Raw genomic sequence first — 24,000 nt, 5'->3', positions numbered from 1 at the left:
GGCGGACGTTTGAGCAAGTCTACGCACCCTTTCCTATTTTTAAATGCCTAATAATCAATCGTGGAGGTGGTCAGCCACCTAACGTCTAGGCTCAGCCTAAACAACTTCAGACAGGAACTTTCAAAACACTGGTTTTGTTTTGTTTTTGTTTTATGAAACAATAGTTGTTCTTTATTACATTTTCATATGAAGGCAATTTGAAAATAAAAGTCCCATTGGTTTTGGATGTCGAGAGACAAAATTTGAATACAACTAAAAACTCTCACTAAATTTGGGTGTGAAAGTCACTAGCCTAGATATGTACATAACATGTAAATTAATTTTGTTTTTTTAGAACAAACAATATTATTTACACTAAGGGGAAAATGTGGACTTAGCCTCACAATGGGCTAGCAATAACGTGGTTCAAATTTGGTTTGGACAAGAATCAAACTTAAGACCTCTCACTTACAAGTGAAGAGGAATACCACTAAATCATAGTATTAAGTGGCAACATGTAAATTAATTTTGATAAATGTTAGAATACAAGTCCGAACTTGACATCACATTCATGCCAACAAAATCTTGGCATTACCTATTACACATTCTTGTAACTTTCACTTTGGCCACTGCAATTTCCGGGCATTAGCCTCTTCATACTTCATTGCTGATACTGCTTGGCAACTGAGGAGTCATTTGGATTTGGGAAGACGGTTTTGATAGTTGAACTCCCACATCATCCGCCGGTTTTGATAGTTGAGCTCCCTCATCATCCGCCGGTTTTGATAGTTGAACTCCCTCATCATCCGCCATCGCTTTCTCCTTCATTTTTGCGTATATCACGGTATAAAATCCCACCGAGATCACAATGGATCCAATCAAGCTGCACAAGAAATAAATCCATTGATAAACATGATAAAGAGCATTTGAATGCAAAAATTTGTTTGTGTGCCTGAGCATACCTGCCGAGATAAAAGGTGTCGCCAAGGAAAACAACCACCAGGACTGCCGCAATGGCGATTCCTAAGGGTGAAAACATGGCTACATAAACAGGCCCCTTCTTGTGCAAGCACCAGACATGAACACTGATGCGAAACACACTCACACAGATTGCCTATAAACGTAACGACATCATATTAGTTCCTTGTTAAACACTATGTGTAACAAATAAAAAGATTCTCGTTCTTCTCACCGCGTACACAATGGTGATTATCTCAATGGGAAGCTCCAGTTTCCATGCATTCAGATTATTCCTTTCCACAATTAGAGAGATAACTGTGCATTGAATTGTAAGAAACATGGTGTAGAAGAAGACTATGGTCATTTCTTCCGGGTAATCCTTCACGGTGGCTGCCTGAAAGTGTAATTTCACGCCATTTTCGATACCATTAATCAGCACACACCTTAAATTTTCAAATTACATGGATTTAGAGCTATTTTACCAGTTTGAAGTTTTGCTATCCATGCTTTTTCAGCACAAAATTATTAGAGATAAGTGCTAGGGAAAGCCTCCAAATTACATTACAAAAACCATCCCATTTCATTCCCATTTTCTAAGCCACCAAAGTATGAGGTGAGTTGTGGGAAGATATATTACCTGAGCGATGTTCCATCCCGAAGCTACGAGGCATTGGATTGCGAGTAGCAGACCTCCAAAGATCCAGGTTGATGACTGTGAGACGAAAGATCTATGAGTCGAGTGACTCGAGCCGGAAGACGAGGAAGAGTTCAATAGGGCAGGTCCGTTGTAAAGGGTCACTACCAATGCCCCTCCCACTGATATAATGGCGCCCAAGGATTTGGCATAACTCGTTGCTTTTCTCAAGTCTAGCTTTTCCATCCTAAATTTATGAAAAGTTACATATAAACCGTCAAAGAAATACAAAATTTATGAAAAGTTATTCCTACCTGAAAATTAAGGCTAGCAAGAAAGTGAAAATTGGGGTGAGATTTGCCATTGCTGACGCAAGAAGAGCCGAACTGTTTTTGACACCAGCAAAAAACAGTATTTTCCCTGCGCTCCTGCAATTACAGTTTTCTTCATCATTTATATGTCTATATCAATTATTTCAACAAGTATTTGATCTAGTGAAAGCAACTAGAATTACCCTATTAGGCCGAGGAGAAAGAATTGGCAGATGAGCCTGAAAGTCAAAGGAGCTCGCCTGTTTCTGCATGAAATATGAAATTAATTATTGACCTAAACCAATCTCGATACTTTCGAAAGAAGCGGTCACTGTCACATCGGAAGATAATCACACCTTTGGAAGATGAAGAAGGGGAGGAGCAAGAGGGTACCAAGAGCATTGTAGTAGACAATGAAGACAAATTTGCTCATCCCTTTTGACATGGCTACTTTGCTCAACGTCGACACGCCAACTTCTGCACACTCAACGATTACCATGGCAGTGAAGGGCACGGCGCCCCATATGCGACTTTGCCACACCATCTCTTACTCTCTTTTCGCCGTTACAGAGATCGAATGCTCCTTGTTCTTCTTCTTGTGAAGAAAAAGTTGCAGGGACAACAGCATTTGTTTAGATTGATAGATGTATTACACCGATAGTAATCGTATAACGCCGCCACCACTCTCCGACACATTAAGCTAGTTTTGTAGTAGTGGGTGAAACATCTGTATACTGAAGATATTAAATACACTACAATCCAATACAAGTTCATTATTTCATATGCCCACAAAAGTTATCACCTGAGAATTTTTTTGGAAGTGCTCTAATTAAGTAATCCTCAACCTGAAGGGAGAGTGAGAGAAATTGTTGTGTAGCGTTCATGTGAGGGGTGGTTTGTTTCCCACTCAAAATCAACATTGGAGCCACTCTTTCAGTTCCTATGTGGTTCTCATTGTGTGAATTTTTATACAACCTTCGAGCAGTATCTCTACTATAGAGACTAGAGCTCCGCTCCATTAGAAGCCACCAAGTCCTTAACTTACGGTGGTAGGGACAATTTTCAGAGTACCACTAAAGATGCTACATGTATGTTGTTAAGTTTTAGAGAAGCAGGTGATTGCCCTATTACTTATTAACGTCAATATTTTTTACAACTCAACTACATAGCATGTCATTATGAGTGAGATTTTATCTAAAAGATTTCGATGCAATTAGTATTATAATCATTTACAATAAGGTGTATTTTGTTTTTGTAAATTTTTTTATGAAGAATTTAAAATTTTTCATAATCAGAACTACGATAAGGAGATTCAAACTTAAATGTACATTAACTAACTTATGGGCCGTTTATAACTCTTATGTTTTTAGTTTTCATCTTTATAAATCTTGTTTGATAACTACTTTTATGAAAACTAAATTTTTTTCTCTCTTAGTTTTCAAAATTTGCCCTTAAGTTTTCACTTTCAGATTTTCAATTTTTATTTTCATGAAATCCCAAAATTAAAAAAAAATTGTTATAAAACGACTTATTAATTAGATAAGGCCTACTCCTAACGTAAGAGAGGTTTGATGGCTAGCGTGAAAGGCATCTACTGTATGATTATTGTAGGATATCAATTTTAAAACTAAACTATATAATATGGTAATGGTCCAATAATGTATGTTGTAAGATGCACCATTTTTCAATTGCAATGCGACAATCGAAGTCGGACAAGTGGCCTAGTTTCGTGCTGTTTTGAACTTTGAAGAGTACTTTTTTTTGGACAATGATTGTCTGCCCTCCCATGCCCTCTTGTTTGTGTGGTCACAGTTAAGCCACGTCAACATTTTATATTACTATTTATTTTTGTTTTATTATCTCTATAAAAAAATAATATAAAATGTTAACGTGGACCGTGACCACACAAAACAGGAGGGCACAGGAAGGCACCGAAAATGGGAGGACAGACAATCCTGGTCCCTTTTTTTTGGCTTCTTGTTAAAACCTAGTAAGGCCTCTGAGTCAACATCGTTGGCAACATGTAACTACCTAATTGGGGTCAATCTTGATATCCAGCTTGGTTGAATTAAGATTCTGTAGAGTTATTCAAACATTCATTTTTATTTCTCATTCACACTTAATTTTTGGTCGTTGGATTGAACAAATAGAAGAAGATAAATGACAAAAATTAATCAAAATGTGTGGAAGATAAAAAAAAAGTGTGAATAGCACTTTCCTTGATGTGAAGACCTAATTGACAAGTAAATTTAGGGGTGTGCTATCCACACACCCCAAATTACTTCTCACACACCCTTATTAATTTTAATCCGTTGATCTTCTTCAATTCATCCGATCCGACGGTTGAAAATTAGAAGGGTGTGTGAGAAGTAAAATGGGGTGTGTGGATATCACACCCCTAAATTTATCTTTAGTTGAGTCTTAAGCTCGAAATAGATTTTGTGATTGTGTTTGGCAGATATTTGCAAATTCATCAGGAACTGTAGTGGTCAGCACCCTAACATTTGGGGTGGGCCTTAACACCCTCGAGCGAGGACTTTAGAACATTGGATTTGTTTTTGTTTTATGAAACGATACTTGTTCTTTACTATATTTCATATGAAGGCAATTTCGAAATAAAAGTTCCATTGGCTTCGGATGTCGAGAGACAAAATTTTGAGTATGACTAGAAACTCTCATTAAATTTGAATGCGAAAATTACTACCCTAAATATATACCTAACATGTAAATCAATTTTGAATAAATGTTAGAATACAAGTCCGAACTTGACATGCCTCACATTCATGCCAACAAAATATTGGTATTACCTATTAAACATTATTGTAACTTTCACTATGGCTACTCCAATTTCCGGGCATTAGCCTCTTCATACTTCGTTACTGATACTGCTTGGCAACAGAGGAGCCATTTGGATTTGATCAGACGGTTTTAATGGTTGAACTGCCTCATTATCCGCCATCGCTTTCTCCTTCATTTTTGCGTATATCACGGTATAAAATCCCACCGAGATCACAATAGAACCAATCAAACTGCACAAGAAAATGAATCCATCGATGAACATGATAAATAACATTTGAATGCAAAAATTTGTTTGTGTGCCTGAGCGTACCTGCCGAGATAAAAGGTTTCGCCAAGGAAAACAACCACCAGGAGTGCCGCAATGGCGATTCCTAAGGGCTTAAACATGGCTACATAAACAGGCCCCTTCTTGTGCAAGCACCAGACATGAACACTGATGCGAAACACACTCACACAGATTGCCTATAAACGTAATGACATCGTATTAGCTCCTTATTAAACACTATGTTTAACAAATAAAAAGGTTTTCGTTCTTCTCACCGCGTACACAACGGCGATTATCTCAATGGGAAGCTCCAGTTTCCATGCACTCATATTATTCCTCTCCACAATTAGAGAGATAACTGTGCATTGAATTGTAAGAAACATGGTGTAGAAGAAGACTATGGTCATTTCTTCCGGGTAATCCTTCACAGTGGCTGCCTGAAAGTGTAATTTCACGCCATTTTCAATACCATTAATCAGCACGCACCTTCAATTTTCAAATTACATGGATTTAGAACTATTTTACCAATTTGAAGTTTTGCTATCAAAGCTTTTTCAGCTCAAAATTATTAGAGATAAGTGCCAAGGAAAACTTCCAAATTACATTACAAAAACAATCCCATTTCATGAAAAGTTTGCTCGAGTAACAAGGAAGACGGTAAACCAAAACATTCCCATTTTCTAAGCCACCAAAGTATGAGGTGAGTTGTCGGAAGTTATATTACCTGAGCGATGTTCCATCCCGAAGCTACGAGGCATTGGATTGCGAGTAGCAGACCTCCAAAGATCCAGGTTGATGACCGTGAGACGAAAGATCCATGAGTCGAGTGACTCGAGCCGGAAGACGAGGAAGAGTTCAATAGGGCAGGGCCGTCGTAAAGGGTCACTATCAATGCCCCTCCCACTGATATAATGGCGCCCAAGGATTTGGCATAACTCGTTGCTTTTCTCAAGTCTAGCTTTTCCATCCTAAAGTTGAAGTCCTTATTAGCCAAATACATATAAACCGTCCCAGAAATACACAATCTATGGAAAGATACTCTTACCTGAAAATTAGGGCAAGCAAGAAAGTGAAGATTGGGGTGAGATTCGCCATTGCTGACGCAAGAAGAGCCGAACTGTTTTTGACACCGGCAAAAAACAGTATTTTCCCTGAGCTCCTGCAATTACAGTTTTATTCTTCATTTCTATGTCTATGTCAATTATTTCAGTAAGAATTTGATCAAGTGAAAGCAACTAGAATTACCCTATTAGGCCGAGGAGAAAGAATTGGCAGATGAGCCTGAAAGTCAAAGGAGCTCGCTTCTTTCTGCACGAAATATGAAATTATTTATTGACCTAAACCAATCTCGATACTGATAAACAGAAGCATCACAGTCACATCGGAAGATAATCACACCTTCGGAAGATGAAGAAGGGGAGGAGCAAGAGGGTACCAAGAGCATTGTAGTAGACAATGAAGACAAAGTGGCTCATCCCTTTCGACATGGCTACTTTGCTTATCGTCGACACGCCAACTTCTGCACACTCAACGATTACCATGGCAGTGAAGGGCACGGCGCCCCATATGCGACGCTGCCACACCATCTCTTACTCTGTTTTTGCTGTTACAGAGACCGAATGCTCCTTGTTCTTCTTCTTGTGAAGAAAAGTCAACAACTGTATGCTGAAGATTTTTTTATTTTTTTTTGGGAGAAAGTGAAGATATTTAATACAATATAATCCAATACAAGTTCATTATTTTATGTGCAACTAAAAGTGTTACTTGGGAAAAATTTTGAAATGTCATATAAACTTGTACATCTTTTTTAATTTGTTATTTGAATTAAATTTTAAGCGATTTGTCATACTAATTTTTTGAAATCATTAATTTGTCATCTTACCTTGATTCCGTTAAGTTTCCATTCAGAATAAATTGAATGAGAAGAATGTTCTTTTGAAACTTTTGGGTCCTCTAGTGAATGAAATGTTCTCTCTCTCAATGTATTTAACACTCCTAACTACCCACAAAGTAAAACAAGCATAGGAAGTAGGCATGTTTTGAGAGATGCTAAGGAGACTCTTAACGTTAGACTCTCCGCCTTCTCATGTTTTTGGCATAAAAATTATACCAGAAACATAAAGTGACGGATACTTTAAAAAAAGTCGTACTTTTAAGAGAGTATCCTTAACTTTTCTCATTTTCCAATGTCACCTTCATATACAATTAATTTTCTCATCATTCGTTAAATTGTCAATAATTATGATTAGAAAATTCTGAGTTCGTTAACATATTATTATTCTTCCACTAGATTAAGGGGTGGTTTGGGAGTGAGGTGATTAAAAAAAAGCACCCATGAAAAGGAGCTGTGAGAGTTTTAGGTGTTTGGTAAACTGAAAAAAATGGCTTATTTTGGAAGCTGCTGTGAGAATAAACTGAAATCAAAGGAAAAAGCTGAAGCTGCTATTTGCAGCTTTGGAAAACTAGTTTTTTTTCAAAGCACACGGAGCTACAATGCTCCTTCAATGAAAATACCCATTATCAGACTGCTTTTTTTTTTTTTCCAAAAGCACTTTTACAAAAAAGTTTACCAAACACTCTGCTGATTTATTTCACAGCCGCTTATTCTCACAGCACAGCTGCTTATTCTCACAACAGCTATTTTTCAAAGCACAGTAATACCAAACTAACCCTAAGCCTTCCTCAAATCACACCACTTCAATGTTAAATGTTCAAATGTTTATTTGACACTTCATCACATGATGTGCGATCCATATTGTTTGTCACGTGGCCTTCCACCTCTATACACCGGCTCCTTTTCTCCAAGCTGCACTTCTCATGGGAACCGGATCCCCACCGGATCCCCAAAAACTGAGGCTGCTTAGCAATAATCAAGGACCGTTAAAATTTAATTCAAGGGCTACAAATAAAAAATCCATCTAAAAGTTATAATAATTGTAGTCGTTGAATCAAATTTCAACGATCCTGATTTATTACTCAGCAGCCTCGGTTTTTGGGGATCCGGTTCTCTTCTCATGTACATTTATTATACGTGGATGCTACATGTATTCTCTTTGGCATTTCTTTACTTGCCCTTTCCATTCATTCGTTGCCACATGGCATCTACCCTTGTTCTTTAAAAATACAATATTCTAAACTATTTTAATCTGCATAGAACGAGTCCGAACTCTGGTACGCTGACTAACTGGTCTAGGTCACGTTACCTCTCATGCGTAACTTACTAGTAAAGAAAGAGAAAACACGACCAGAAATTTGTGATATATATTACACATCTGATTTAAAACATATAGACCGGAGTATCAGAAGCTAACAAGACTCAAAGAGAGGCCACAAAGGAGAAGGAGATTATGCATATAGATTTATGCAAGCCTCAGGTCTTCCTCCTTTTTTTCCTCAGGAAAGGCATTGCACTCAGAGCTCCCCCGGATGGCTGCCGAGAATTATCCACGCTATTTTCCGGCAATGACGCATTGACCTTCGTTTGATCATCGGTAATTGTAGCAGTCTCATGATTTATATTCTGTTCGGTATCATAGGCATCTGTCCTCTCACTACTTTGAAATCCGACTAATGGTCTTTTGTTGCCGATGCTGGATTGAGATGAAATATGACCAAGATCAACCATGTTGACAATGCCAGAGAAACTGGGAAGATCAGAATTCTCTGAAGCTGTTGTTTTCGTTTGAACACGAATTCCATCTTGGTCATTACCAGTCTCACTTTCATCTCCGCAAAACCCCCCTCCTGTCTTAAGGTAGTCTTCAGAAACCTCAGCCCCGAAAGAAGGATCACCATGTTGGCTTAAACCTGGTTCACCAGTTTCATCTTCAACCGGGCAGAACCCACCTCCTGTTTCAAGATAATCTTTATGCAGGCCCACATTGGGAGACAAGTTCCCTTCATTCTGCTGTTTCTTTTCGCTGAGAGAAGAAGCACTTTCTTCACATTTTCCTTCATCCCGAGATATAACTTGTTCCCCTGTCTCTGCATTGGAGCATTTTGCATTACTGTGATCTAGTGGCTCACCAAGATCATCAACGTCTAAGTCATCGACTGTGTAATTTACAGGCTTCCGCAGACGCCCAGACTGAAAACATGAACGCCAAAAGAACAAAGCTTGTTAAACTTATAGAAAGAAGAAAAGACATACATTAGATTCTTTAAAATGATACAGATTCTCATACTTAAAAAATGTGAAGCTTACCCTGCGCATTTCTCCCAACCCTTCTATTGTATCGGTATGAAGGTCCATCCCATCATTATCGTCATCACCATTGCCAGAGCTGGTTTCAGATACTTCAAAATTGGGATTTACCTTTTCCTTTCCACTTCCTAATACCCTCCTGCCTCTTCCTCTTTCGTTTCCATTCGCATGCAATTTTCTATTGGTTGATCGTCCAGCTTCAGCAGGCTTTGGTCGCTTAGATGGAGCAGGCTCTTCAGTGGTCCTCCTTTTCCTCGACTGCTTAGCTGTTGATTTTCCCTTAGAATCGCTCTGCTTCTTAAGAACACTTTTATCTGTTCCCTCTGACAGTTTCTCTGATTTGTTATTCCCAGCTTCATCAGTACTTGTGGTTCTCTTCTTTCTGCTTCTTGAAACTTTATGTGCAGCATCATCCACCAACTCTGAAGATTGATTTCCTGCAATTCCTTTTACAGCTTTCTTGATTCTCTTACTACGAATTTTTGCAAATCTTTCATTAAAAGTGTAAAAAGCTTCCAGCCGCAGTTGAGTCTTCACCACACAAATAAAAAAAATGATATCATTTTCTTCTTTCATAAGAAAATTAAAAGTGAGAGCCATAAATCAGAGCTTGCTAAAATGTGATGGACATGCATGCATCCCTATTTGTGCTTGTGTCTGCACAGGTGTATTCCACACACCAGTGAGAGATTTAAGTAACCAACCTCGCGTTTGTTGTACTCGTTCAGAACAGGTATTAGCAATTCATCTGCCTTCTGGCTAGCCCAGCCAAACTTTTCCGAACATAATCTACATGCAAACAGAGCTGATCAGAAAGATAGACATTCTATGTATCTGTCGGTAGAAAGAAACTCTATGAAAGGTTCCAAGCTTAGATGCAGCCGAAAAGCCCCAATTCAAGAGACCAACACATACATTAACTTCATAAAACTGCAGTCTACATTCTGAACATAATCTAATACGCATCCTTGCATACACCGTGAAGAAAATAAGCAAAAGGGAACTATAACATTTTACAAGGAACATATTCAAATCTATCTACAATTTTTCGATACCTACATATCTCCTGTTGACTTTCAATAGTATAGCTTACAGAGTTACCGTTTTTCCAACAATACGTTTAAACAGAACAATAGAATCATATCCTGTCAATAAGCAAGCCCCTAGAACACACTATAGTCCTCCCGATCCTTTGCATTGAAAGTAAAGAATATGCCGTACAAACTATCATATTAAAAAATCAACCTCATGAAGATTGAATTTAAGTATTAGGTGAGAACTCACTTGCGAAGAAAAAAATGATCTGGCTTTCCCCATGTGAAGGGTTCAGTTGATTTGTCCACCTGTGGACAAATATAAGCAGAAGTCACTGCTTCACTTGGGAAAGTGGGGGGAATATGCCAATTTTTGCTCACTTTTCTCTGCACAAGACAAAATAAGAGCATCCAAAGATGAGGATGTTATTCTTTTACAAATTAAACATAAGAAAAAAAAGCCTAAAGCAGAAAATATGGCAATCTAATTACATGCTTATCCATGAAAGTTTGCTTTGTTTCTTCAATAAGATCAGCTGACTGCTGGTGCTCTTGTCCGTGACAACTATTTTGCTCAGAGACTTCTTCCATACCGCTCTTCGTATTGATATCCTTATCTCCAAATTTAGACCCCCTTTTCTTTGCATTAGATCCTATTTCTCCATCAAACGTCCCTAGAATGGTAGGATCTGGTGATTCAATCCAATCCCGGAATTTATGGAGGCCATCCTCCTCAGGAAATGCATTTACAACTTCCATAGCATTGACAATGCCGATCCCACTACAAAAGACAAACCAATAGATTCTAATTCACTACTAACAATTGTAAATAAGTAGGTTCACTTAACAACACGAATCTGTATCGACTAACTAAATATATTTGTAGAAAGCTATATTCACGAGGATGCGGCACCACTACCAACATATTTCATAAGGACTAAAAACTTAAAACTGTAATGGTTTACCTAACTCCTTCAGTATAATCACTTCCAAGAAGAAGTGCCATACGAATTAATTTCTCTCTGCTTAGGCCAAGCTCATTCTCAACATCCTACAGAAGAAAATTGTATGTACATACATAAGCAATGACCATTGCATCCTTAAGTCAAAACTTAAAGAAGAAAAACAAATGAAAGAGGAAAAATTGGGAAATATATGAAGGGCCCCAAGTAACAGATATCAGATTTCTGACTAACTGAGTTTATAAATTGAGAAAACAAAAGAAGTTGTGTGTCTCAGTAGACCCTGACCTTCATGAAATATGTCTCAACATACTTCCGATCGTCGAATATATTTTTGTAAACACTTCGTGCCCCAAACAAGAACACATCAGAATCATCAGTTACCACACCATCAACAAGGTTGGCAAGTTCCATATACGCACACTGGGCTTCTGCTTCCATTGGTGCAATAATGTATGGTATACCAAAAATTTGCAGTAGCTCCTAAAACCCGAGATATATTAAAATTCTAAGCAATTCATTGTTTCCAAGAAAAGAAGTAATTTTCCAATGGAAAAGCCAAACATGTAATGACAAAAATGAAGACGCACCTGACATTCGGTGAACATTTCACTGCTGACAGATTCTACGTTACGTTCAAGCCTTCTTCGCTCATCACCCAGATCCATACATTCTTGGTCTAGAATTAGCATTTCCTCCTCCAAATCAGCCTCTGTGGCTTCCATACGTGCATTCTCATCACCCTTGAGAGAAGATATGTCCCAACTGTGCTCACTTTCCTGAAAACAAATGTCATGGCTCTTTTCCTTGCCCCATTTTTTGTCAGCATCACTGTCATTTGTTATCTTTTTTGTCAATGACTCAGAGTTAGCCATCTCAACTAAATGACAAGATGACTCAGCTTCAACTTCAGTCTTCTGATCATCAACCCAACCAGTAGCATCACCTGACAAGGCATCCGAAGAATAAGCATTATTTTTTTCAATGTTCTCGGGAAAGGTGGATAAACCACCATCACCATGGAAAGTACCCAATACTTGTTCAGTAATCACATGGACCTCCTTTGTCGCTGACGGAGTAATAGATGCTGTGCATTGCACTCCTCCACAGAAATTTTCCTTTTCACTTACATTCTGCATTGCTTGTGCTGGAGGAGAACCCAAGTTCGTCTTTTTGACTCCATCACCAATGTCACAGGATGATTCATTTTGTTGAGTACCAATCTTCCCCAACAAAACTGGTTCAACTATCTTAATTTCTCTATCAATACATTCAGCACCTTTATGAGCCTCTCCTCCAAAACATTGCAACTTTTCATCAGCAGGTGATCCATAATTACCCTTGTCACTCCCCATATCCTCAAGACTTCTCCGTATTGCCTCCTGCAAACTAGCCTCTTCTTCGAAATAACCTTTAGAATTTGTTTTTCCATGCTCACCAGGAACAGATGAGGTATTTTCAGCACTACCACAAACTCCTTCCTCCCATTCCACTTCACTGTCATCATTAATATCGCCTGGCACCTTACTTTTAACTTCAGAGTCATTAGGAAAACTGCTACCTTTTGCTTCAACAATCCCTTCCTCCCAGTCACAGTCTGAGTCAGACCCAGAAAAATGCTTTTTTAATATATCATTAGCATCAATAGTTACAGGATTTCCTGCTACTAACGAAGCAAAAAAATCATGATCACCATCAAATGACTTGCTCTCGCCATTGTCTTCAATAGATATTTCTATAGGAGTTTCAAGTTTTAACATAGACTGATTATTTCTGTCATTTGAGTTATTATCACCAAGTGAGGAGTCAACCTTGTTCTGACCAGGATGCTTTCTCACCCCTCCAGTATCAACAGAATCACCATTATCACCTCTTGGTATTTCTGTGACTGTTCTATATCTACGTGAACTTTTCAAAATGTCAATGCTATTTTCGTTGAGCATATCCCTAGTGTCAGTCGTCTTGTTTGCAATTGTTTTCTCCCGTTCAATCTCCTTCATCAAATCCAAGTTCCTCTGTAAATCACGGGTCATACGCATCCCCATAGCTCTCACTCTACTGACTCGAAGATGGCCCCTCTCATCCAAATATGTCTCAATGTTGTCATCAAAAACACTTGTGGATTCATCTGGAGCTGATCCAGTCACATTACTGGTAGACGAAGCACTGTTCCTGAATTTTGAAGGACACTCTTTGGGTGCTTGTTGCTTTTCTCCATTTCTATCAGCTCTTGCAGATGCAAGTACTCTGGCACATTTAAGCATCAAACCTCACTAAGTGATTCCAGAATAATAAATCTGTCAAATGATAACACACGCAACAAAATTTGCAACTGCACTATATAATATATTTTTGTCATAAGAGCGCAAAATTGTGACTACTCACTGTTTATCACCAGTAAATGATGAAGAAAAGATAAATTCTCTGTGGGCTTCAGAGGCTATTCGTGAACTCTGCACACCACTAACCCCTCTCCCAGAGGCAGCTTTCTGTACTTGATCTATCTCGCGACGAAAAGCAACAGTTTTAAGATAGGATTGTATTTGCAGCTCAGAGAACTTTTCAGGGTCCTAAATGTGCACAAGAAGAACCAATTAAAAGACATCCATAAAAGTCAAAAAGTAGAACACTTTAAGTAAAACAACTTATCCTCAATTGGAGCTCTAATTAAACGTATGTATTATAAGACCCTATTAATATAAATAGACCAAAGCCATATACAGAAATGATTGATGCAAAACTTCATAAATTCACAACACACGTCTTCACAACTTACAAATTTGCTTTATTCTTTTCATATCAGTCTTGCTTCTCAGCAAATGAACCCTGTTAACTTATTTATGACAAACAATAAAATTCTTACAAGAGCATTTTAGCTGATGTTTATCCTTCTTTACATCTTAAATCCTAAAAGCATGAGCAACCATAGAAGTTCGTCTTTATTTACGCTGTTATTAAAGTCATTTCAAATTGACTGTAAAGGTCACACATGTGTCAATTTTCTTTCAGTACATTCTAGGAAGCATGATAGATCACTGTCCCACTATACCAGTAGAGCACTGTCCCACTTTACCATCAGAACACTCTATTCTCAATATTTCCAAGAAGTCATGCTACCAATTTCCAGTACCGATTCAGCAGGATTCATCACCCATCAATACACTTCATATATTTTTGCTAATAGAAGACATTGAGTAGTGCATCTAATAAGTCACACCATGTTTGCAATCTAGGACATAATTCACAATAACATGGGTCATAATCAGATATGAAGGCTTTCACAGGAACCAACCTTTTTGACTTTCTGATACTTCTGTCTGTTTTCCGCCATCAACCTCTCTCTAATCTAGGAAGGGGGGGGGGGGGGGGTTTGGAATCAATGACTGACATCAGAATTTGTGAAGAATTAAGAATTATTGAAAGCTAATACCCATGACCTAACAAGGAGGCGAAACCTGCATAAATGAAATCTTACTTGAACAAGAAGATTGAGTTGCATTGATGGGGGCAATGCAGCTAATACAGCTGGATCAACTTCACCATGCAGTGCAGGCTGCAAGATAGTATTTAAAATTATCTACGACCGAACCTTAATTAGACAGAGTAAGAAGTCCCATGATTAACGAATACAACTTAATTAAACAGTAAAGAAGGGTATACGCACACAAGTGTTACCGGCAAAGGATACTAACTCTGATATCTATCTGTTAACTTACCAATATCATCTCTTCATCGGCATCGTCATCTTCATAGATATCGTCCCCCACAAGAATAGAAGCAGTTGATGTTGACGCATTATTAGTTACACCAGCATCCTTCTCTGCCGCAATAGACGCAGCAATCCTAAATTAACATCAAAGAATCAATAAACTCATGTAATTGCATGATTAAGTACTCCTGAATGTTATATACAATTACATTTCATCTATCATCTCTTGATTGCAACTCCTTGAGACTGTGTCGAAGTTTTCTGAATTGATACCCAACATCTCAGTTTCATCTGACAAAATCTTCTTACCCTTAGCATCATTTTCCTCCTTATTTTTCTGGTCACAAAGCCGTTCATCAGTTCTCAACTACATTTTCTGAAACCACAAACAACATATATGTATACTTACCTGCAAAAGAAGTCTATGTTGCATTGATGAAGGCAAACTAGCTAATACAGCTGGATCAACTTCACCATCCATCTCTGGCTGCAATACAAATTACAAGCAGCAACCACATTACATTTCCAAATACCCAAAAATGTTGTAGACCTAAAAACAAACAAACAAAGACAACCAGAACATCCAAACTCTGTAATTTGCACTACACTGGTGGCTGCTCTAGGTTGTTCTCAAATGATATACAATAATTGTCATCAAGTCTGGAAGAACTTACTAGTATCATCTCTTCATCATCTTCTTCACCATCCTCAGCAGCAGTAGATTGTGATGCATTCTTTATAAAACCCCCTTCTTCCTCGGCCTGGATGGATGCTGCCAACCTAATTCAACGAACAAAAGAATCAAAATCAGTAATCAGACCAGATTTATACACTACCCCCACAACTGTGTTCTCAGCTTACATTTCATCCAGCTTTTCCTGGTTGCTACTCAGCAAACCCAAGTCGTCTTCTTCAAAACTATTATCCGCCATCCTACCGGTCTGATTTGTTAGACCTTCTTTACCCTCGGCATCATTCTTCTGCCTCTGGTTCTTGATATCCGCAGCCAAGTCTTTCAGCCTCATCACCTTAAGCTATTAACAAGAACAAAACATAGATAAATCAACTGGAAGAAAAACACACCATTGATTTCACGCATCACATAACAAGAATATATGGTATTTATTTTAAAAAGCACAATAATTTTTGTAAAGAAATTCAAATTCACATGATTCAAATCCTAAGTCACACAAAAAGGCAGGAAATTTCACTCCACAACTCCGACCGCCAATGTTGCACACAACCCTAATTCCAACCCAAATTTTCAACACCACATTCTACATTCCTACAAAGAAATTAAAAAAAGAAAAGAAAAGCAATTGCATATACTACATACATGATTAAGAAGCAATTTCTCGGCGGTCTTGCGAAGCTTGGACTGGGCGTTCTCCCGTTGTCTTCTCCGAGCGATCACAGTCCGGCGCTTGAGGGCCGGGGTTCCGCCGTCAAACACAAACACCGGCTTGGTCCGCAGGTACAGCAGCTTGCAAATTCGGCGGAAGAAGCCGAGCAAATGCGCGTTGCGGACCATCTCTCCCTTCTCGTCCCGCATTGCCTTCATGAACTGTATCATCCATATGCTCGCATCTGTCCAGTGAAACAAATTAGTAACTTGATTTTATCAAATCGAATTAGTAATTCGATTTTCTGAAAACAAATTAGGGCTTAGAGGACGCGTGGGTGTACCGATTGCGAGTCTTCTTCCGGCTAGAGTTTCGACAGAGACGCGGCGGCCGACGGGGGCCAGTAGTTCCCAGAGACCGTGGACTCCCATTGTCTGGATTGCTTGCTGAGAACGCTTCTGCAATCAGGTTTCAGTTTTGTCATGGCCGCAGTCGGCGGGAGAAAACGAAGGAAACGACGTCGTAAGCAAGCAGTACACATGTTTTTTATTTTTTATTTTCTTTCTTTAAAAAGAGGAACAATCCGTGGCAACCAACATTTATCCACCCCTTCCGGAGATCAAGAATACTCACATAGTCTTTTCAGTCTCATCCTGATCACAATCAAGTAGACTTACTGGCTTGGAGTCTCGAACTCAAAACCTACTTATTTTTTTGTACTTGGAGCTCGAACCCAGGACCTCCTTTTTTTTTTTTTTTTGTATTTTAAGAGCCAAAATTTGCACCCTAATGTGGTTGTACACATGTTGAAATAAAACAAATTTTGTGCTGAATTGTAAAATAGTTGGGGGAAATGTGAGAATACAAAGAATATGTAAAGCAGTCTTATAACCAAGGGTGTTTTGGACTTTCCGGCTTTTTAGCATCAAGGGCTGCGTTATTTTTCAGTTCCAAACCTCACAGGCTCTCACACAACCTCATTTGAGTCCCAAGTCACAAAGAACTCGAGACCACCATCGCCGGTGGCCACCTCCGCCGCCACCACCACCATCTTCCTTCTCGTGATCCTAAACCACCAGCAACACAGCCCCAGTCTTTGGCCTTGACACATTCCCGCCTCGACCTTCAAGCCAGCAGGGCATGTTTGGTGCGTGCTCCATCTAATTCCTTCAAGTTGGACTAAGTTATAAAGTCCCATTTTGTACATCAACTTACGTTGAATATAGTGAGTTATCTAATTTAGTTTAATCGATAGACCCAATTATTCTTTTAAGAAAATTGTTTAGAGTGCTAAATCATCATGTACTCCTCTTTCCTTTATTTTTCATTTTAAATGAACAGCTTCCTCTTTTGTCATGAAATATGAATTTGATACTAAATTCTGCATACTATTTAGGGCTTGTTTGGTTGGGACGCACCCTTATTGTTAGCTCTAAGAGCTTTGCCAAAAACACTTTTAAGTTTCTTTTACTAAAAGTTGTCAAAAACGCGTGTAGTTGTTAGAAAACACTTTAAACTCTTTTAGAAGCAATTACAAACATGCTCGATTTGGTATAATTTTTTGTTAGTGTTTATTTTGGATCGTCATAGGCATTTTATGAAGGAATTATATGGAATATACCTATATGGCGCTACGCTAGAGGCTGACGAGAGGTAAGTTGTAAAAACCACATCTGTCAGTTACCTTTTTATATGTCAATATGTGTTTTTAGGAGTCTGGACAACTGACCTTCCAGCAGTATGCATGTTTGCAAAGCGACAAAGAAAAGGGTACGTTCCTGACCTTTTCCTTATATCGTCCTGATATTTCTAGGCAAATGTTCGAATTCTTATGTTCTGTTACGAAATCTGTCAATGTTCTTCACCTAGGTCAGTTGTTTTAAGTCGATTGGGAAAGCGTTTTTTATTTGCAAATTTTGGATTTTGGTTTTGTATGCCTGGATGTCATCAATCCATCAATCTTGGAGAGTACAATATTTGGTAGCTATATAAACTTTCACGTACAAAATGTTTTATTGTATTTGAATTTGATACAAAAATTTCTGCAGATATTGCATTGTCCTAGAAACATGCTGTAAAACTGTTCACGGGGCTCTTGAAGCTTAGTGATGTGGTTATGAATTTGTGTCTAAGTTAATTATGTGCCAGCAACTTGGATCATATCTAGTTGCTGCGACTGTTCCAAGAGGATCAACAATATCTAAGCGCAGCCTAAGGAAAGCCATTCTAATTAACGCCTTAATCAACGCTTGTACGTGCAATACCGAAAAATCGAGGTGGGAAAGATAACCTTCGAACTGAGGCTAACAACGTGTTTATAGATAGATGAAAGCTCTTAAGTTATCGACAGCAGTATGAACAGATATTGCAAGGTTAGGTCTGCTACTACTTCTTGCTGCCTGGACGTAGTTTTAACTCTTTCAAATCACATTATCTTGTTTTGGTGTTGTAGTTCATTAGAGGTATTGGCTTGAGGAAACTTTTTTGGTCCCATGCATTTTTCTTTTATGGAGTGATGATATTCTAATCTAAACTATATGGAGTTCGGACTTGGGTGCATAAAGAGGCACACTGTCTTAGCCAACTCAGTCTTATATACTATTACAATCAATTATATATTAAATTTGTTTCATGTAAAACTAAACGTATGGGATGAATGATACCTTAAACTTTATTTGATGCAGGATTTGATGGACAGGCTGCTTCAAGTGGTGATGATAACACATGCATCTCCCCATAATATGCTGTTTATGTATGCTGGTAAATTGGATCATAGAAAAAAAGTACCATAGTAAGTTAGTATAAAATGATTCTGACATACAGTTTCCTCTTTATTATTAAGAATCTGTAAAAACTCGAAATTTGGAGTTACCAAGAAAATTGTGTGCTTTACCTGGGTGTAAATACACGTCATACCATATGTATTTATTGTCTTTCACCTCTCTTCATGTCACGTGATGAGAGACTGTGACATTCGAGTAAATACATCCTGTAACAGGCAGAAATGAGATAGATTGTGTAAAAGTTTGGCATCATCATTAAATTGCTTATTTTAAATTTGAGCCGAATGAGATGCCGTAAGCAGAATGATTCGAATCTATTTCAGAAATATCGACTTCAAGCCTGAGCTCATCTTAATTTGTCTTATGCTTTGAGTTTTGTGAACTTTAATACTCCCTCAAGCCAAAGTTGCAGTCGCTACTATGAGTAATTTAATTAAGAAAAATATGCAGGAAAGCTAAAGGAGAATTTATTAATGTTTTAAAATTAAGAAAAAGTCTTAAATCATTGTTGTGTTAAACAAGTGCAGTACTGTATGATAATGACCTAATTTTGCGTTGTTTTTGTACAGTTGTATTGCATGGCAGCTCCTGTTGGATAGGCCAATCTTGATGAATACATCTCAGCCATTGAATCATAATATCTTCAAGGATTGCAAGTTGACTTTTTGACAAGATCAACCTCACCAATGGCTTTAGACGGGGAGAGGAACTTCCCTCTGTGCGACTATAGTTCATATTAATCAAGCATCAACTTATCTTTTCAACATCTTAGGTGGCAAAACTAGATTGACTTGAAATACTGTTAATTACAATTGTATTTTCGTTATAGGTAAGTTTTTCTTGTTCCAAGGGCAACTGTTATTATACCAACATTAACATGGTTGATAAGGAAATCTTTCTAAAAGTGATTTTCGAACTTGTTTTTTGTTTTCTATTATCTTTTAGATTGAATAAATCAAAGGAAATCAAGTGAGATAGACAAAGAGAAGGAGTGCAAAAGGAGTAAGCGGGAGTGAAAATGACTGCACTTTTTTTTCTCTAAAGTTTGGTTCTTTTAAATATTTCTCATTCACATTAACAGTTATATATCTGGGTATTACACTAATTAAGCATTAAATAAATAATAAGAGGAAAAATATGACTTTGTCACAGCCAAAATCATTGTTCCGAAAGGGCTGACAGAACATTTCCACCCGTCATTAGGCTGCCGGCGCCATATATTTTTCAAATAACTAAACCTTAGCTAGCCAATGTCTTTATCTCCTTACTCTCTAGCATCAAGGTAAACAATTAAGAATCCAAGCTCTCATTCTATAGAGTCGGCAACCCACATCAACTTTGAGAGTTTCTTCCTCTCTATCCCATATATTGCAAACCCTACTTACACCAACGCTAGATCTTCGAAAAAAAATGAACAAAATCTTCGTCTTGGTAATCTTCTTTTCGTTCTCCCTCGTCCTCCACAAAACGCATTCTGTGGACGTTGAGGTCAAGAACTCACTCATCATCTTCCTCGCCAAGCTTTCTAATGGTGTCCAACCTGGCCTCTCGTGGGGTTGGATCCCTTCCTCTGATCCCTGCAAGGAGCACTGGCAGAATGTTGCCTGTGATTCTCTCAACACTACTGTCACAAAACTCTTTCTCAACGGCCAAAACCTTGTTGGCACGCTTGATTCTGCTTTGCTTTGCAACACGAAACCTCTCGCTGCCTCTCTTACCACCCTTGCCCTTGATGACAACAACATTGCTGGACAAATTTCAGATGAGATTGGACACTGCAATCAACTCACTCAATTCACTGTCAGCTACAACCGCCTTTCGGGTACCCTCCCTGAGTCCCTTGCTGCACTGGAAAACCTCAAAACGCTCGATGTTTCCAACAATCAGCTTACAGGGCTGATTCCGAATTTTGACTTCTCCAAATTCGACAAGTTCAATGTCTCCAACAACAAGTTACAAGGACCAATCCCTAACACGAACGGCTTTGTCCAATCAAACAGCTTCTTGGGAAACTCCGAATTGTGTGGAGATCCGTTGGCAAACAAGTGTCCATCGTCATCTGTGACAGCGGATGAGAAGTCGAATAATTCGAAGGGTGTCTCAAAAAACCAAGTGATTATATACATAGGATATGCTATTTTGGCATCGGTTTTTGTTGCGCTAGTAATTTTCAAAATATGTACAAAGAACAAAAAGGAAGATAAAATGGTTGATGCCGTGAACAAAGTTTCGGCAGTCGATGAAAGCATGAGCAAAATTAGTGCAGCATCAAGTGAGTTCAAAGGAGGATTGAGCAAGTCGAATTATTCTGTCACATTTTCAGCTGATGATGAGAGCCATAGCACTAATATGGTTTCGTCTTCACTTGTCGTCCTCAAGAGCCCCGTGGTGAACGGACTGAAGTTTGAGGACTTGCTCAAGGCCCCCGCCGAGTTGCTTGGGAGAGGCAAGTATGGCAGCCTCTACAAGGTCATCTTTGAGGACGGAATGGTACTAGTGGTGAAAAGGATAAAAGATTGGGCGATTTCAGGTAGCGATTTTAAGCAGAGGATGGAGAGGTTGTACCAGGCCAAGCACCAGAGTGTGCTGCCGGCTCTTGCCTTTTACTTTTCGAAACAAGAGAAGCTTCTAGTGTATGAGTATCAACAGAATGGAAGCCTCTTCAGACTCATCCATGGTAAAACCTTTTGCATATTTTCATAAAATATAGTTTTTTTATGACATTATTTGGGAAACACTATTTTTTATTTGCACATTACCTTTAAATTGAATAAATTAAAAGAGAGCGAAAAAAATAATGCAAAAATCAGATTCTATATTCTTTCGTTTTACTAAATTCATGATTAGCATACTAGGGTCACCAAAAAATTTCCTAAATGTTTAGTTAGCAAGTACAAGAACAACAAAGTTTTATCTCATTAAGTGAGGTCAGCTATATAAATCCTAAAACGTCATAGTGCTCGATTTTGTGTCAAGTCTTCCATTAGTTCCAAGTATTATATGTCGTTTCCTAAAATCTCTTTCAGAGTCTTCCTAGGTAGTCCACAAACCCGAATAAAAGAGGAGGGACAGGGCATGAGGTAGTCCACAACTGGCACTCTATTTTCACATCAAATCTCTATGATGATCCTTAGTTAGCAATGATGTGGTCTTAAGCTGGGTTTTCTGATTTCTTTATGTAGAATGATTCTAACATATAGCAACAACTGTATGGTTCAGGAAGCCATAGGGGCCAAGCATTTGACTGGAACAGCAGGCTCTCCGTTGCTGCTCGCATAGCAGAAGCATTAGCTTTCATGCATGAGGAGCTTCGCACGGAAGGGATTGCGCACGGCAACTTAAAATCCTCCAACATCTTACTCAACAAGAAAATGGAGCCCTGCATAAGCGAATACGGCCTCATGGAAATCCACGATCAAGAAAACCAAACGCCGCGCAAGGCTTCTAAGGCCGGCAGTACCTCAAGCGCCTTCAAGGGGGACGTTTATGGGTTTGGTGTGATCCTTCTTGAGCTGCTCACAGGCAAACTTGTGCAGCACAACGGCGTGGATCTGACGGTTTGGGTTCACTCGGTGGTTCGAGAGGAATGGACAGCAGAAGTGTTTGACAGAACCCTAATGTCGGAATGCGCGAGCGAGGAGAGGATGGTGAACTTGCTGCAGGTGGCTATAAAGTGTGTGAACCGTTCTGCGGAGGCTAGGCCGAGCATGAATCAAGTTGCCCTAATGATCAACACCATTGTAGAGGAAGAAGAAAGATCCACTGTCTTTGATCCACAATCATCTATGAGCCTAATTTGATTAGGAAAATGGTTTTTCCAATTAAATTAGTACTTTAAGCCCATATTTATCTATATTTCCATGTAGTAATTAAGTCAATATATAGCATACTATTTTTGAACAAATGTTTGTATTTTGAACCAATAAGACTATAATATGTAGCCACTATCTCATGTCTTGATTAAGATCTGAGTTTTGTTGTGATATTTTTTTTTTTTTTACTCTTTTAATCGTGCAGCTAAATTGCTAGCTAGACTTAATCCTTAGTCCCACGTACTATTTATCAATGGACTTCGTCTTAGAACACCTTGTTAAGTGTTAGATCTTTTTGGGATGCTATGTCTTGAAATCTTTAGAAAAAATATATATACATGGATCATAATGACTTTAGATTTAAAGAAAACTTGTTTATGATTAAGCAAGATCAAGTAATAATTAATCATGCAATCTAAAAGATTGAGATTGAAGAACGCAGGCAGGAGCTTAACAAAGTTGGCTAAAGTGGTGTCCTTCTCCATCTGTACTCAAGTTTGAATTTTTATTCCCGTAATTTATATTAGATTAGAAAGCTAAGCAGTTTGAGGCACAAGAGTAGTGTGCTCTAACTTTTGCTTGTTATAGGTAGAGGAAGCAAACCTTCTTTCAATTGTTAGAAACTGCTTTAGAAACTGGCTTGTTTGAGAGGCATACATTATACCTATACTAAAACGCGGTTAAAAAACATTATTAATTAATAGTGTTTTGACGAAATTGCCCTACCTATCTCGGCATTTTCTTGGTTTTGCACAATGAATTTATGATGTCAGCCTTGGTTTACACCTGTTGGTCATCGTGCAAAGAGACTCACTTCTATTCCTTGGCTTGTCAAGCATCTATTGGCCTCCTCACTCACTCACTCCGATTACGAGAATTAAATCACGCTCCACTGCAGCTTGAGACTAAGACTCCTTACAACTCGTTATTCCTCAAAAGAGAGGTTCCTCCTCTATCCCTTCAACCTTAGTTGGCTAAGGTATTTCTAAAATTGCATAATATGAAAACATGGAATTTTATGAGAACCACCAATTGCCATTTGAAGTCGTGATGTGCACAGTGACAGACAGAATCATGAATTGCAGCACAAATTTGGTAATCCTGTACGAACCAAAAACGATGCTAGTCAAGCAAAAAATGATGAAGTTTAATAATGCCAAAATGGAGTATCCTTTATGTATTCTGAAAGGACCCAACAACCACTG

The 24,000-nt window shown here is 38.5% G+C and overlaps 4 protein-coding genes across 5 annotated transcripts; 1 reads left to right on the top strand and 3 right to left on the bottom strand.

Moving 5' to 3' along the window:
• Nucleotides 1–429: 429 nt before the first annotated feature.
• Nucleotides 430–2,590, bottom strand: LOC126610609 (WAT1-related protein At5g40240-like). Of its 2 annotated transcripts, none has more exons than XM_050278708.1 (7): nt 2,241–2,590; nt 2,088–2,144; nt 1,888–2,001; nt 1,577–1,820; nt 1,172–1,333; nt 942–1,093; nt 430–862 (listed from the first exon to the last, which is right to left on the bottom strand). In XM_050278708.1, exons 1-7 carry the CDS (start codon nt 2,426–2,428, stop codon nt 634–636), a joined length of 1,146 nt encoding a protein of 381 aa, XP_050134665.1. In that variant the 5' UTR covers nt 2,429–2,590; the 3' UTR covers nt 430–633. The 2 variants fall into 2 exon arrangements, with proteins under 2 accessions (XP_050134665.1, XP_050134664.1); XM_050278707.1 differs by having other exon boundaries at nt 2,088–2,150; nt 2,241–2,589.
• Nucleotides 2,591–4,537: 1,947 nt separating this feature from the next.
• Nucleotides 4,538–6,636, bottom strand: LOC126610611 (WAT1-related protein At5g40240-like). The gene is made up of 7 exons (XM_050278710.1): nt 6,347–6,636; nt 6,194–6,256; nt 5,994–6,107; nt 5,673–5,916; nt 5,224–5,385; nt 4,994–5,145; nt 4,538–4,913 (listed from the first exon to the last, which is right to left on the bottom strand). The coding sequence occupies exons 1-7, from the start codon at nt 6,532–6,534 to the stop codon at nt 4,751–4,753; spliced, it is 1,086 nt and encodes a 361-aa protein (XP_050134667.1). The 5' UTR covers nt 6,535–6,636; the 3' UTR covers nt 4,538–4,750.
• A 1,357-nt stretch (nt 6,637–7,993) lies between these two features.
• On the bottom strand, nt 7,994–16,712 carry LOC126610600 (DNA repair protein UVH3). The gene is made up of 18 exons (XM_050278698.1): nt 16,544–16,712; nt 16,194–16,444; nt 15,719–15,891; nt 15,532–15,637; nt 15,267–15,344; nt 15,067–15,194; nt 14,865–14,991; nt 14,624–14,701; nt 14,441–14,494; nt 13,534–13,718; nt 11,739–13,395; nt 11,437–11,631; nt 11,152–11,237; nt 10,679–10,967; nt 10,437–10,573; nt 9,857–9,941; nt 9,153–9,683; nt 7,994–9,035 (listed from the first exon to the last, which is right to left on the bottom strand). The coding sequence occupies exons 1-18, from the start codon at nt 16,629–16,631 to the stop codon at nt 8,319–8,321; spliced, it is 4,965 nt and encodes a 1,654-aa protein (XP_050134655.1). The 5' UTR covers nt 16,632–16,712; the 3' UTR covers nt 7,994–8,318.
• Nucleotides 16,713–20,315: 3,603 nt separating this feature from the next.
• Nucleotides 20,316–22,955, top strand: LOC126610602 (probable inactive receptor kinase At2g26730). Its single transcript, XM_050278700.1, has 2 exons — nt 20,316–21,660; nt 22,203–22,955. Exons 1-2 carry the CDS (start codon nt 20,394–20,396, stop codon nt 22,781–22,783), a joined length of 1,848 nt encoding a protein of 615 aa, XP_050134657.1. The 5' UTR covers nt 20,316–20,393; the 3' UTR covers nt 22,784–22,955.
• The last annotated feature ends 1,045 nt before the right edge of the window (nt 22,956–24,000 follow it).

Source organism: Malus sylvestris, chromosome 17, assembly GCF_916048215.2.
Source record: "Malus sylvestris chromosome 17, drMalSylv7.2, whole genome shotgun sequence".
NCBI classification, from domain to species: domain Eukaryota; kingdom Viridiplantae; phylum Streptophyta; class Magnoliopsida; order Rosales; family Rosaceae; genus Malus; species Malus sylvestris.
Note: the sequence above shows the minus strand (reverse complement) of the source record. Positions and strands in the feature narration are given on the sequence as shown.

Coding starts and splice junctions, on each gene's coding strand:
- LOC126610600 (XM_050278698.1), bottom strand. CDS start 16,631: ATGGGAGTCCACGGTCTCTGGGAACTACTGGCCCCCGTCGGCCGCCGC. Junction 11,238..11,436: donor TTGAGACATATTTCATGAAG/GTCAGGGTCTAC, acceptor TTTCTTCTGTAG/GATGTTGAGAATGAGCTTGG. Junction 10,574..10,678: donor AAACTTTCATGGATAAGCAT/GTAATTAGATTG, acceptor TGTCTTGTGCAG/AGAAAAGTGAGCAAAAATTG.
- LOC126610609 (XM_050278707.1), bottom strand. CDS start 2,428: ATGGTGTGGCAAAGTCGCATATGGGGCGCCGTGCCCTTCACTGCCATG. Junction 2,151..2,240: donor CCCTTCTTCATCTTCCAAAG/GTGTGATTATCT, acceptor TATTTCATGCAG/AAACAGGCGAGCTCCTTTGA. Junction 863..941: donor GACACCTTTTATCTCGGCAG/GTATGCTCAGGC, acceptor TTTCTTGTGCAG/CTTGATTGGATCCATTGTGA.
- LOC126610611 (XM_050278710.1), bottom strand. CDS start 6,534: ATGGTGTGGCAGCGTCGCATATGGGGCGCCGTGCCCTTCACTGCCATG. Junction 5,386..5,672: donor CGGGATGGAACATCGCTCAG/GTAATATAACTT, acceptor TTACACTTTCAG/GCAGCCACTGTGAAGGATTA. Junction 4,914..4,993: donor GAAACCTTTTATCTCGGCAG/GTACGCTCAGGC, acceptor TTTCTTGTGCAG/TTTGATTGGTTCTATTGTGA.
- LOC126610602 (XM_050278700.1), top strand. CDS start 20,394: ATGAACAAAATCTTCGTCTTGGTAATCTTCTTTTCGTTCTCCCTCGTC. Junction 21,661..22,202: donor CCTCTTCAGACTCATCCATG/GTAAAACCTTTT, acceptor TGTATGGTTCAG/GAAGCCATAGGGGCCAAGCA.